Raw genomic sequence first — 15,618 nt, forward strand, 5'->3', positions numbered from 1 at the left:
TTAAAACATGGTAGTCAGATTGACCGGAGATGGTTGTGTTATTCACCAAAAATAGACCGGGTATACTGTGAGCCATGTTGGCTCTTTGGCGACAGAATGTGTCGGTCACACCAGTTGACATGGACTGTGGGAATTAATAGACTGATTTTATACACCGTGCTAAACTTTCTTTCCAAGCTGGGAAAGAGCGCGAGGACGGCTCATGCAGGCTCTGGCTATACATGACAGTTGTATATATATTTTAAAAAATGTAATCAATTGGTTGCTGTTGCGTTAAAAATGTATTTCACAATCTGCAATGTTTGAATTTCCAACTTCAATTACTGAACAAGTCAGTACATTATCGCCGTGGCAACCCAACAAATGTTTTATTTGTCTAAATACTTATAACTTCTTCAAATTGGGGGAACTAGGTACACAAAGTCAAAAACAATATATCTAAAAACGGTAAAACAAAAATACCCTCAAATAAAAGGTGACATTCTGTACTGTTGCCTAATATGACTTTTTTTTTTATCTCAAGTCCAAAATGCTGGAGTATAGAGCCACATTTTTTTAAATGTTTGCTTCACTGTCCAAATAAATACAGAGCTCTGATTATACTGATTGTATCTTTACATATTTATATCCATAACTGTGTCTTTATCTATAACCATTATCATTTACATAATTAATAAGCTCTACATATTTAGTTAAAGTCCAACTGAATCGGAAAAAGGGCAACTTGTCTGGTTGAAAACAGCCTAAATGCCATTGATATGAGACAGAAACATTTTTCTAGTGTAAAAAAAATTGACTCAAGTGTAAATAGGATCATTTTGGTCATAAAATCAGTCTCGTCCAAAACTGAGATTTCCGAGATGATTAGGAAAAAGATTGTATGTCACGGGAATTAAGGATATGCAATAGTTTTCCTTGGGTTGGGTCTATTTCAATCCTGCCCATATGCCCACACCTGTAATGAGTAAGATGGGAGACAGAGAGCTAGTTTTCAAGCGCAGGACGCAGCAGGTTGTTTTATTAGTAAAGGACCACAGGAGGAGACAGGTCGCTGGGTCCAGGGGCAGGCAGAAGAGGTTGATGACAGGAAATCTGATCTGGCAAAAGTACAGGCAGGAAATAGGCAACAGACGTCGTTAGTGAGGATGTTGAAAAATGATGATACACAGGAGGACTAATACAGAAATTAACAGAGCCCTGAATAGAATGTGTAACAAAACAAACAATACCTCACAATGATGGGGTGCAATGAACTGAACTAAATAGTGTGTGATAATGACATACAGTGGGGCAAAAAAGTATTTAGTCAGCCACCAATTGTGCAAGTTCTCTCACTTAAAAAGATGAGAGAGGCCTGTAATTTTCATCATAGGTACACGTCAACTATGACAGACAAAATGTGGGAAAAAAATCCAGAAAATCACATTGTAGGATTTTTAATGAATTTATTTGCAAATTATGGTGGAAAATAAGTATTTGGTCACCTACAAACAAGCAAGATTTCTGGCTCTCACAGTCCTGTGACGTCTTCTTTAAGAGGCTCCTCTGTCCTCCACTTGTTACCTGTATTAATGGCACCTGTTTGAACTTGTTATCAGTATAAAAGACACCTGTCCACAACCTCAAACAGTCACACTCCAAACTCCACTATGGCCAAGACCAAAGAGCTGTCAAAGGACACCAGAAACAAAATTGTAGACCTGCACCAGGCAGGGAAGACTGAATCTGCAATAGGTAAGCAGCTTGGTTTGAAGAAATCAACTGTGGGAGCAATTATTAGGAAATGGAAGACATACAAGACCACTGATAATCTCCCTCGATCTGGGGCTCCACACAAGATCTCACCCCGTGGGGTCAAAATGATCACAAGAACGGTGAGCAAAAATCCCAGAACCACACGGGGGGACCTAGTGAATAACCTGCAGAGAGCTGGGACCAAAGTAACAAAGCCTACCATCAGCAAGGGCATTGAAGATGAAACGTGGCTGGGTCTTTCAGCATGACAATGATCCCAAACACACCACCCGGGCAACGAAGGAGTGGCTTCGTAAGAAGCATTTCAAGGTCCTGGAGTGGCCTAGCCAGTCTCCAGATCTCAACCCCATAGAAAATCTTTGGAGGGAGTTGAAAGTCCGTGTTGCCCAGCAACAGCCCCAAAACATCACTGCTCTAGAGGAGATCAGCATAAAGGAATGGGCCAAAATACCAGCAACAGTGTGTGAAAACCTTGTGAAGACTTACAGAAAATGTTTGACCTGTGTCATTGCCAACAAAGGGTATATAACAAAGTATTGAGATAAACTTTTGTTATCACCAAATACTTATTTTCCACCATAATTTGCAAATAAATTCATGAAAAATCCTACAATGTGATTCTCTGGATTTTTTTTCTTCTCATTTTGTCTGTCATAGTTGAAGTGTACCTATGATGAAAATTACAGGCCTCTCTCATCTTTTTAAGTGGGAGAACATGCACAATTGGTGGCTGACTAAGTACTTTTTTGCCCCACTGTACAAGTGTGTGAACAGGTGATCAGAATTCAGGTGATTGGGATCTGGAGAGTGAGCTGCATTCAGGTGATATAGGTGTTTGAGAGTGTGAGTTGGAAGCATACGTTACAACAGCACCCAAGTAATCATCAATTTCGAGCGCAGCTGCACGCAACCCGATTGTAATGCCCGTGGTAAATTTGGTTTGACTTTGGATATTCCGACGGGGCTAGTTAGGAACCATCAGTAAATTACACAATGTACATGGGACGATATAAAAAAAAGTTTAAATAGCTAAAAATTTCAATGAGTTAAAAACCTCAAACCTACTATAAAATTATAGAAATTCATATACAAACTAAATATTGTCCCATTTTCATTGTGTAATTTATTGACTGTCTCTAACTAGCCCCAGAGATAGGCTATCCAAAGTCAAACCTACTTTAGCACTAGTTAGCCTAAAATACTTCCAGACACAAGACCAAGGATTGGTTTCGCAAAAGCATTTTAAGGCAAAATTCATCGTTAGTTTCTTAGGAGCATTGTTAAATCTCTGAGCTGTTTCCCAAAACAATCGTTATTAACGTCGCACTTGAAAACTCTCGTAATCTAACGCTATTTAGATGCTATTTTGCCCTCAAACGTCCCCTTTATACACAGAAGATCTCCCCTAAACACAGAATCAAATGGTTTATCCGTCTCTCTGTGACACCGATAATTTACGAACAAAGTTGACTTCAAATACAAAGTTGCCAACGTCTTTCCAATCGATACAAACACTCAACGTATAAAAATATTATTCAAATGAAAAAGAGATAACATAATATATAATAGGCTGTATGCTTATTTTAATCATGTTCAATCAATTGAGTTCTATTTTGCTACTTGTAGGCTACTGTCTGTAATTTGACTCAATATATTTCAGGCTGTGTAGCCTAATGTGATCAATGATGTGCCAAATCAGTGATTTTGTGAATTTTTATTTGGTAAACATAAGTATAATCCGCCTCAATATTTGCAGCCGTAGGGTGATAATAGGAGCTGATCCGTGGTCAGTATTGTGAAATAATTCGAATGATATAATGAGGTAAGATTAGAATGTAGAAAGCTGATCTGAGTACAGCGCTCCCTTTTCTTTCGATACTACTAGGATAAGGGACTTCTTAGTCAGTTGTACAACTGAATGTATTCAACTGAAATGTGTCTTCCGCATTTAACCCAACCCCTCTGAATCAGAGAGGTGCTGGGGGGGGGGGCTGCCATTATCAACATCCACATCTTCATCGACCAGGGGAACAGTGGGTTATAACTGCCTTACTCAGGGCCCGGAGAACAGTGGGTTATAACTGCCTTACTCAGGGCCCGGGGAACAGTGGGTTATAACTGCCTTACTCAGGGCCTGGGGAACAGTGGGTTATAACTGCCTTGTTCAGGGGCAGAACGACAGATTTTGACCTTGTCAGCTCGGGGATTCGATCCAGCAACCTTTCGGTTACTGGCAAAGAGCGACTTTGCAATTCATCTGATCACTCTTCATAACATTCTGGAGTATATGCAAATTGCCATCATACAAACTGAGGCAGCAGACTTTGTGAAAATGTAATATTTTGTGTCATTCTCAAAACTTTTGTCCTCGACTGTACAAACGCTTCCAAAGTGCAATACAAGAGGACACACACATGGATTCACAACCCCAAGACAACTCTCGTTTGGGCTTCAGTCATGCATTTTTTTTTTATGAGCAAAGCTATAGTATAAAATGAGACCCAAATCAGTATGTTCAGCCTCACTTGAAACACTGTTGTTATATATATATTGAGACAAACAGACAACGTTTCAATTCCAACAGAGATCTTCATCAAGACCTGTTATCTGTTTTTATCTCAAATAGTGGGTCCATACGCTAAAGCAGTATTTTCACTTTGGAGGAAAACACTGGAGAGTTTTTATTAATAGACCGTCAGCAAAAAAAAAAGCATCCATTTACGTGTTGTTTACGAGTGCATTTCACACTACTTTTGGATTATAATTGGATTGTAAAGGCTTGTATAAATAACCTGCTTAAATATAGTGTTTGTGTTATCATCGCAAATCAGCTACATTACTTACTACTTAAAAATACACTTAAACTTCAATCAGTAAATTGGTCTTTGGCTAGCTTTTCTGCAGCCTACAAGCGCCTTCAGAAAGTATTCACACCCCTTGACTTTTTTCCACATTTTCTTGTTTTAAAGACTGAATCTAAAGTGGACTATTTTGAGATTATTTTTGTTACTGGCCAACACACAATACCCCAGAATGACAAAGTGGGATTATGTTTTTCGAACATTGAATATCCCTTTGAGCATGGTGAAGTTATTGATTACACTTTGGATGATGCATAAATACACCCAGCCATTACAAAGATACAGGCGTCCTTCCTAACTCAGTTGCCGGAGAGGAAGGAAACCGCTCAGGGATTTCACCCATGAGGCCAATGGTGACTTTAAAACAGTTACAGAGTTTAATGGCTGGGATAGGAGAAAACTGAGGATGGATCAACAACATTGTAGTTACTCCACAATACTTACCTAATTGAAAAGAAGGAATACTGTACAGAATACAAATATTCCAAAACATGCATCCTGTTTCCAACAAGGGACTAAAGTAAAACTGCAAAAAATGAGTACAACTCTCCATATTTTCAAGCATGGTGGTGGCTGCATCATGTTATGGGTATGCTTGTAATCGTTAAGGGCTGGAGAGTTTTTCATGATAAAAAAATAAACAGAATGGAAAAATCCTAGAGGAAAACCTGGTTCAGTCTGCTTTCCACAAGACACTGGGAGATGAATTCACCTTTCAGCAGGACAATAACCTAAAACACAAGGCCAAATATACACTGGAGTTGCTTACCAAGAAGACAGTAAATGTTCCTGAGTGGCCGAGTTACAGTTTTGACTTAATTTTACTTGAAAATGGTTGTCTAGCAATGATAAACAACCATTTTGACAGAGCTTGAAGAATTCTGAAAATAATAATAAAAAATAAATATGAATCTATTTTGAATTCAGGCTGTAAAACAACAAAATGTGGAATAGGTCAAGGGGTATGAATACTTTCTGAAGGAACTGTATGTCAATGAGCATTGGCATTCTAGCTAACAACTGCTGAAATCCAAAAGGCCAGCAGCATACCACCCTGCATACCACTGCTGGCTTGCTTCTGAAGCTAAGCAGGGTTGGTCCTGGTCAGTCCCTGCATGGGAGACCAGATGCTGCTGGAAGTGGTGTTGGAGGGCCAGTAGAAGGCACTCTTTCCTCTGGTCTAAAAAAATATCCCAATGCCCCAGGGCAGTGATTGGGGACATTGCCCTGTGTAGGGTGCCGTCTTTCGGGTGGGACGTTAAACGGGTGTCCTGACTCTCTGAGGTAATTATAGATCCCATGGCACTTATCGTAAGAGTAGGGGTGTTAACCCCTGTGTCCTGACTAAATTCCCCATCTGGCCCTCAAACCATCACGGCCACCTAATCATCCCCAGCTTACAATTGGCTCATTCATCCCCCTCCTCTACCCTGTAACTATTCTCCAGGTTGTTGCTGCAAATGAGAACGTGTTCTCAGTCAACTTACCTGGTAAAATAACAGATATATCTTTTTTTTTTTTTAAGAGTTACTTTGCAACTATCACAACCAAATATAATCTTAGCGATTAAAAAATAAATAAAAAAACATTGTAAGCCTATGAGAACCCCCCAAAATTGTTTTTTTCTTTAGAACTACTAACCTACATGTATATAGTTATGTTGAATGGGCAGCTGTTTTTCCACAGTGGCCTTTATGATGTAATGAGTAGCAACGCGCATGCCCCGCCCACCTGATTATCTTGGCTTTTCCAGTTATCTTTTTTTTTTTTTTTAAAGGGTTCAAAATCTACTCGTACTGTAATTTTTTTCCCCGTTAATTTACCGCTAAGCAGAGCATGTGAGCGGAGTTGAGCGGTCGGAAGACGTCCTTTCCAACCACTCTGCTAAAAAAATGTAAAAAACGCTCCTCGCTCACAGGAAGAAAAAAAACTGCCACTTGATTCATTAAAATCACAATTAAACCAACACCCATCTATTTTTGTGACTACCTGGACTTATCTATTTTGGAAGGCACAGTGCAGTCAAAATACAGATTTTCCTGTGTTTTTATAGGGTTCAACAAGTCTGGGAACTTTCCCCAAATTCCCAGGTTTCCTGTAAAGGAAAGGTTTATGTTACAAACTCTTAACACGGCTGCTGGTGAGGGAATAAGAATAATTATAGTCCCTGATAGTTGTGTTGTGATCTGTGTTCCAGGTGGATGTGACTGATGGTTGTGTTGTGATCTGTGTTCCAGGTGAATGGGGCTGATGGTTGTGTTGTGATCTGTGTTCCAGGTAGATGGGGCTGATGGTTGCGTTGTGATCTGTGTTCCAGGTGTATGGGGCTGATGGTTGTGTTGTGATCTGTGTTCCAGGTAAATGGGGCTGATGGTTGTTTGGTGATCTGTGTTCCAGGTGGATGGGGCTGATGGTTGTGTTGTGATCTGTGTTCCAGGTGGATGGGGCTGATGGTTGTGTTGTGATCTGTGTTCCAGGTGGATGGGGCTGATGGTTGTGTTGTGATCTGTGTTCCAGGTGGATGGGGCTGATGGTTGTGTTGTGATCTGTGTTCCAGGTGGATGGGGCTGATGGTTGTGTTGTGATCTGTGTTCCAGGTGGATGGGGCTGATGGTTGTGTTGTGATCTGTGTTCCAGGTGATGGGGCTGATGGTTGTGTTGTGATCTGTGTTCCAGGTGGATGGGGCTGATGGTTGTGTTGTGATCTGTGTTCCAGGTGGATGGGGCTGATGGTTGTGTTGTGATCTGTGTTCCAGGTGGATGGGGCTGATGGTTGTGTTGTGATCTGTGTTCCAGGTAGTGGGGCTGATGGTTGTGTTGTGATCTGTGTTCCAGGTGGATGGGGCTGATGGTTGTGTTGTGATCTGTGTTCCAGGTGGATGGGGCTGATGGTTGTGTTGTGATCTGTGTTCCAGGTGGATGGGGCTGATGGTTGTGTTGTGATCTGTGTTCCAGGTGGATGGGGCTCTAGGAGCTGAGGAGATGGTGGAGACTCTGACAGAGAGGAATCTGGACCTGGAGGAGAAAGTCAGAGAGCTGAGAGAGACCGTCGTTGATCTGGTGAGACAGACACACCACAGACCAGCTGGGACAGACACACCACAGACCAGCTGGGACAGAAACACCACAGACCAGCTGGGACAGACACACCACAGACCAGCTGGGACAGACACACCACAGACCAACTAGGACAGACACACCACAGACCAACTGGGACAGAAACACCACAGACCAGCTGGGACAGAAACACCACAGACCAGCTGGGACAGACACACCACAGACCAACGAGGACAGACACACCACAGACCAGCTGGGACAGACACACCACAGACCAGCTGGGACAGAAACACCACAGACCAGCTGAGACAGACACACCACAGACCAGCTGGGACAGACACACCACAGACCAGCTGGGACAGAAACACCAAAGACCAACTGGGACAGAAACACCACAGACCAGCTGGGACAGACACACCACAGACCAGCTGGGACAGACACACCACAGACCAGCTGGGACAGACACAGACCAACTGGGACAGACACACCACAGACCAGCTGGGACAGACACACCACAGATCAACTGGGACAGAAACACCACAGATCAACTGGGACAGAAACACCATAGACCAGCTGGGACAGAAACACCACAGACCAGCTGGGACAGAACCACCACAGACCAACTAGGACAGAAACACCACAGAACAGCTGGGACAGACACACCACAGATCAACTGGGACAGAAACACCACAGATCAACTGGGACAGAAACACCACAGACCAGCTGGGACAGAAACACCACAGACCAACTGGGACAGACACACCACAGACCAACTGGGACAGAAACACCACAGACCAACAGACACACCACAGACCAACTGGGACATAAACACCACAGACCAACTGGGACAGAAACACCACAGACCAACTAGGACAGAAACACCACAGACCAACAGACACACCACAGAGCAACTGGGACATAAACACCACAGACCAGCTGGGACAGACACACCACAGACCAACTGGGACAGACACACCACAGACCAGCTGGGACAGAAACACCACAGACCAAATGGGACAGAAACACCACAGACAGACAGACACACCACAGACCAGCTGGGACAGACACACCACAGACCAACTAGGACAGAAACACCACAGACCAGCTGGGACAGACACACCACAGACCAACTAGGACAGAAACACCACAGACCAGCTGGGACAGAAAAACCACAGACCAACTGGGACAGACACACCACAGACCAACTGGGACAGACACACCACAGACCAGCTGGGACAGAAACACCACAGACCAAATGGGACAGACACACCACAGACCAGCTGGGACAGAAACACCACAGACCAACTGGGACAGACACACCACAGACCAACTGGGACAGAAACACCACAGACCAACTGGGATAGAAACACCACAGACCAACTGGGACAGACACACCACAGACCAACTGGGACAGAAACACCACAGACCAACTGGGACAGAAACACCACAGACCAACAGACACACCACAGACCAAATAGGATAGACACACCACTGACCAGCTGGGACAGAAACACCACATACCAGCTGGGACAGAAACACCACAGACCAGCTGGGACAGACACACCACAGACCATCTGGGACAGACACAGACCAGCTGGGACAGAAACACCACAGACCAACTGTGACAGAAACACCACATACCAGCTGGGACAGAAACACCACATACCAGCTGGGACACACACACCACAGACCAGCTGGGACAGAAACACCACAGACCAACTGGGACAGAAACACCACAGACCAGCTGGGACAGACACACCACAGACCAACTGGGATATAAACACCACAGACCAACTGGGACAGAAACACCACAGACCAACTAGGACTGAAAAACCACAGACCAGCTGGGACAGACACACCACAGACCAACTGGGACAGACACACCACAGACCAACTGGGACAAAAACACCACAGACCAACTGGGACAGACGCAGACCAGCTGGGACAGAAACACCACAGATCAACTGGGACAGAAACACCACAGACCAGCTGGGACAGAAACACCACAGACCAACTGGGACAGACACACCACAGACCAACTAGGACAGAAACACCACAGACCAGCTGGGACAGACACACCACAGATCAACTGGGACAGAAACACCACAGATCAACTGGGACAGAAACACCACAGACCAGCTGGGACAGAAACACCACAGACCAACTGGGACAGACACACCACAGACCAACTGGGACAGAAACACCACAGACCAACAGACACACCACAGACCAACTGGGACATAAACACCACAGACCAACTGGGACAGAAACACCACAGACCAACTAGGACAGAAACACCACAGACCAACAGACACACCACAGAGCAACTGGGACATAAACACCACAGACCAGCTGGTACAGACACACCACAGACCAACTGGGACAGACACACCACAGACCAACTGGGACAGACCACAGACCAGCTGGGACAGAAACACCACAGACCAACTGGGACAGAAACACCACAGACCAGCTGGGACAGACACACCACAGACCAACTGGGACAGAAACACCACACACCAGCTGGGACAGAAACACCACAGACCAGCTGGGACAGAAACACCACAGACCAGCTGGGACAGAAACACCACAGACCAGCTGGGACAGACACACCACAGACCAACTGGGACAGAAACACCACAGACCAACAGACACACCACAGACCAGCTGGGACAGACACACCACAGACCAACTGGGACAGAAACACCACAGACCAACAGACACACCACAGACCAGCTGGGACAGACACACCACAGACCAACTAGGACAGAAACACCACAGACCAGCTGGGACAGACACACCACAGACCAACTAGGACAGAAACACCACAGACCAGCTGGGACAGAAACACCACAGACCAACTGGGACAGAAACACCACAGACCAACTGGGACAGACACACCACAGACCAACTGGGACAGAAACACTACAGACCAACTGGGACAGAAACACCACAGACCAACAGACACACCACAGACCAAATAGGACAGACACACCACTGACCAGCTGGGACAGAAACACCACATACCAGCTGGGACAGAAACACCACAGACCAGCTGGGACAGACACACCACAGACCAGCTGGGACAGACACAGACCAGCTGGGACAGAAACACCACAGACCAACTGGGACAGAAACACCACATACCAGCTGGGACACACACACCACAGACCAGCTGGGACAGACACACCACAGACCAACTGGGACAGAAACACCACAGACCAACAGACACACCACAGATCAGCTGGGACAGACACACCACAGACCAACTAGGACAGAAACACCACAGACCAGCTGGGACAGAAACACCACAGACCAGCTGGGACAGACACACCAACAGACCAGCTGGGACAGACACACCACAGACCAGCTGGGACAGAAACACCACAGACCAACTGGGACAGAAACACCACAGACCAACTGGGACAGACACACCACAGACCAGCTGGGACAGACACACCACAGACAAACTGGGACAGACCACAGACCAGCTGGGACAGAAACACCACAGACCAACTGGGACAGAAACACCACAGACCAGCTGGGACAGAAACACCACAGACCAACTGGGACAGACACACCACAGACCAGCTGGGACAGAAACACCACAGACCAGCTGGGACAGACACAGACCAGCTGGGACAGAAACATCACAGACCAGCTGGGACAGACACACCACAGACCAACTGGGACAGAAACACCACAGACCAACTGGGACAGAAACACCGCAGACCAACTGGGACAGAAACACCACAGACCAGCTGGGACAGACACACCACAGACCAACTGGGACAGACCACAGACCAACTGGGACAGAAACACCACAGACCAACTGGGACAGACACACCACAGACCAACTGGGACAGAAACACCACAGACCAACTTGGACAGACACACCACAGACCAACAGACAGACATGGTTGGGCGTCAATTTCATTTCACTTCCAGTCAATTCAGGAAGTACACTGAAATTCAAATGATCTTCAATGTTTTTCAACGGGGTAAAATGTGGAGTTTAATTAGAATTTGGTTTACTTCCTAGACATTTTTGATAAACATTGGTTATTTCTGTGGTCTGAATTTAATAACTACAAACAGCAACGCTTTCAGATGTTTTCCGTTGGTAGGCCTACCTACCCATGCACTAATGTGTCTCTCTTCACTCTGCTCACTTCAGTGAATGAATGGCCAATCAATCAATCAATCAATCAATCAATCAATCAATCAATCAATAGTCATACATAGCTGATAATTGTGACGTCACTGAATGTGTACGTGTCACGTCGGTTGAAAGGAGAGGACCAAGGTGCAGTGTGGTGAGCGTACATGTTATTTTTATTAGAAAAGACGCAGAACAAAACAAATAAACACTACCCAACAAACCGTGAAGCTAAAGGCTATGTGGCATAAACAAAGTCAACTTCCCACAACACAACACAACGATAGAAAGCTGTCCCTGATTGAGAACCATACCTGGCCAAAACATAGAAAATAAAGAACATAGAAAAAGGAACATAGAATGCCCACCCTAGTCACACCCTGGCCTACCCAAAATAGAGAATAAAAAATCTCTCTATGGCCAGGGCGTGACAGTACGTAGCATTCGGAAAGAATTCAGACCCCTTCCCCTTTTTCCACATTTTGTTACGTTACACTCTTATCGTAAAATTGATTACGTTTATTTTTTTTCCTCATCAATCTATCTATACACAATACACAAAGAGAAAACAGGTTTTTAGAAATGACTAAAAAGTAACTCTCTAAATTGAGCTCAGGTGCATCCTGTTTCCATTGATGTTTCCATTGATCATCCTTGAGATGTTTCTACAACTTGATTGGAGTCCACCTGTGGTAAATTCAATTGATTTGATATGATTTGGAAAGGCACACACCTGTCTATATAAGGTCCCACAGTTGACAGTCGAAGGTGAAGGTTCACCTTCCAACAGGACAACGACTCTAAGCACACAGCCAAGACAACGCAGGAGTGGCTTCGGGACAAGTCTCTGAATGTCCTTGAGTGGCCCAGCCAGAGCCTGAACTTGAACCCGATCGAAAATCTCTGGAGAGACCTAAAAATAGCTGTGCAGCGACTCTCCCATCCAACCTGACAGAGCTTGAGAGGATCTGCAGAGAAAAATGGGAGAAACTCCCCAAATACAGGTGTGCCAAGCTTGTAGAGTCATACCCAAGAAGACTGGAGGCTGTAATCGCTGCCAAAGGTGCTTCAACAAAGTACTGAGTGAAGGGTCAGAATAGTTAAACTACTGCTCAAAAGTTTGGACATACCTACTCATTCACAGGTTTTTCTTTATTTTACTCAAGAAGACACATATCCACCTCACAGTGAAATGCTGAATACAACAGGTGTAGTAGACCTCACAGTGAAATGCTGAACACAACAGGTGTAGTAGACCTTACAGTGAAATGCTGAATACAACAAGTGTAGTAGACCTCACAGTGAAATGCTGAATACAACAGGTGTAGACCTCACAGTGAAATGCTGAATACAACAGGTGTAGACCTCACAGTGAAATGCTGAATACAACAGGTGTAGTAGACCTTACAGTGAAATGCTGAATACAACAGGTGTAGTAGACCTCACAGTGAAATGCTGAATACAACAGGTGTAGACCTCACAGTGAAATGCTGAATACAACAGGTGTAGTAGACCTCACAGTGAAATGCTGAATACAACAGGTGTAGTAGACCTCACAGTGAAATGCTGAATACAACAGGTGTAGACCTCACAGTGAAATGCTGACTACAACAGGTGTAGACCTCACAGTGAAATGCTGACTACAACAGGTGTAGACCTCACAGTGAAATGCTGAATACAACAGGTGTAGACCTCACAGTGAAATGCTGAATACAACAGGTGTAGACCTCACAGTGAAATGCTGAATACAACAGGTGTAGACCTTACAGTGAAATGCATATTTATTTATTTTTTCGCTCTACCAAAAAAAACACACTTAAGTGTGATCTTGTGCTCTGTGATTGGTCCGTTTTCTACAGGAAGCCATCAATGAAATGAATGACGAGCTGCAGGAGAACGCCAGAGAGACGGAGTTGGAGCTCAGAGAGATGCTGGATCTGGGCGGAGGCAGGGTCAGGGAGGCGGAGAAACGGGTGGAGGCTGCTCAGGAGACCGTAGCCGACTATCAACAGACCATCAAGAAGTACCGCGAGTTGACCGCTCACCTGCAGGAAGTGAACAGAGAGCTGACCAGCCAGCAGGAAGCCACAGCTGAACAACAGCAGCAGCAGCAACCTCCGGCTGAGATGTTTGACTTCAAGATCAAGTTTGCTGAGACTAAGGCCTATGCCAAGGTGAGCTGTACACAGTGCCCTGGTCGACAGTGTCCCTGTCCACAACAGTACCATGACTTCCTGTCCACTAACAGCCTGAAATACGCTGTGAAAAATACATTGGTGTAGTCTAAACTATCTGTTTTTGCGTGTGTCTCTCTGTCTCTCTTTCTTTCTCTCTCTCTCTCTCTCTCTCTCTGTCGCTCTCTCTCTCTCGCTCTCTTTCTCTCTGTCTCTCTCTGTCTCTGTCTCTCTCTCTCTGTCTCTCGCTCTTTCTCTCTCTCGCTCTTTCTCTCTCTGTCTCTGTCTCTCTCTCTCTTGCTCTCTCTATGTGTCTCTCTCTGTGTCTTTCTCTGTGTGTGTATCTCTCTCTCTCCCTCTCTCTCCCCCTCTCTTGCTGTGTCTCTCTCTCTCTGTGTGTCTCTCTCCCTGTGTGTGTCTCTCTCTGTGTGTGTCTCTCTCTCTCTGTGTGTGTGATTCTCTCTCTGTGTGTGTGTCTCTCTCTCTCTGTGTGTGTCTCTGCGTGTCTCCAGGCCATAGAGATGGAGCTGAGGAAGATGGAAGTGGGCCAGGCCAACAGACAGGTGTCTCTCCTCACCTCCTTCATGCCCGACTCCTTCCTACGTCATGGAGGAGACCACGACTGTATTCTGGTTCTTCTGCTCATACCAAGACTGATCTTCAAGGTAGAGAGAGAGAGAGAGAGAGAGAGAGCTGTGTATGTGTTCTGTCATAGGTCCACACATTGCTGCTCATTGGTCCCCACATTGCTGCTGATAGGTCCCCACATTGCTGCTCATAGGTCCCCACATTGCTGCTGATAGGTCCACACATCGCTGCTCATAGGTCCCCACATCGCTGCTGATAGGTCCCCACATTGCTGCTGATAGGTCCCCACATTGCTGCTGATAGGTCCCCACATTGCTGCTCATAGGTCCCCACATTGCTGCTCATAGGTCCCCACATTGCTGCTCATAGGTCCCCACATCTCTGCTGATAGGTCCCCACATTGTTGTTATCTTTGAAAGGGGTTTGTTTGTCTTCAAACATTATGAGGCCTGCTAAATTTGCGGTCTGTGTGTGTACCGGACATGAGTGGGTCATAACTGCTCATAGTCACTGGATGAGGTAACTCCGCCTGCGATTTTTCAAAATGAGCGTTGGTCCTGGCCCGAAAATAAGGTCATGTCCTTTTTTTGGTCTAACGGTCAACGCATTGGTTTTCTCTCGTTGGGAGAGCCGGGTTTAAAATCCCGCCAGTTATATGCGCGCCTGCGTCCCCAGGCGGCGCTGATCAGTAAGCAGGCCCAGGAGAAGTTTGATCTGAACGACAACTGTGTGGAGAGGAGCGGGATGAGAGGAGCGGCTGGGGAACAGCTGAGCTTTGCTGCTGGACTCGTCTACTCTCTCAGTCTGCTACAAGCTACATTACATAAATATGAACAGTAAGTCAGTCTGTTACATTACATCAATATGAGCAGTAAGTCAGTCTGCTACAATACATAAATATGAACAGTAAGTCAGTCTGCTATATTACATGAATATGAACAGGAAGTCAGTCTGCTACATTACATCAATATGAGCAGTAAGTCAGTCTGCTACACTACATAAATATGAACAATAAGTCAGTCTG

General features: G+C 45.2%; 1 protein-coding gene across 1 annotated transcript in view; it reads left to right on the plus strand.

Moving 5' to 3' along the window:
• LOC106611399 (dynactin subunit 1) overlaps positions 1-15,618 on the plus strand; it is a gene marked incomplete at its 3' end in the record, with an annotated part of 283,242 nt that overhangs the window by 246,032 nt on the left and 21,592 nt on the right. Inside the window, exons 14-17 of the mRNA XM_082955503.1 lie at positions 7,572-7,676; positions 13,692-14,006; positions 14,519-14,671; positions 15,270-15,430. Coding sequence (XP_082811629.1) covers positions 7,572-7,676; positions 13,692-14,006; positions 14,519-14,671; positions 15,270-15,430 — 734 coding nt within the window. The remainder of the gene's footprint in view (positions 1-7,571; positions 7,677-13,691; positions 14,007-14,518; positions 14,672-15,269; positions 15,431-15,618) is intronic.

The sequence above is a fragment of the Salmo salar genome, chromosome 09 (genome assembly GCF_965601325.2).
Source record: "Salmo salar chromosome 09, fSalSal1, whole genome shotgun sequence".
Lineage (NCBI taxonomy): Eukaryota > Metazoa > Chordata > Actinopteri > Salmoniformes > Salmonidae > Salmo > Salmo salar.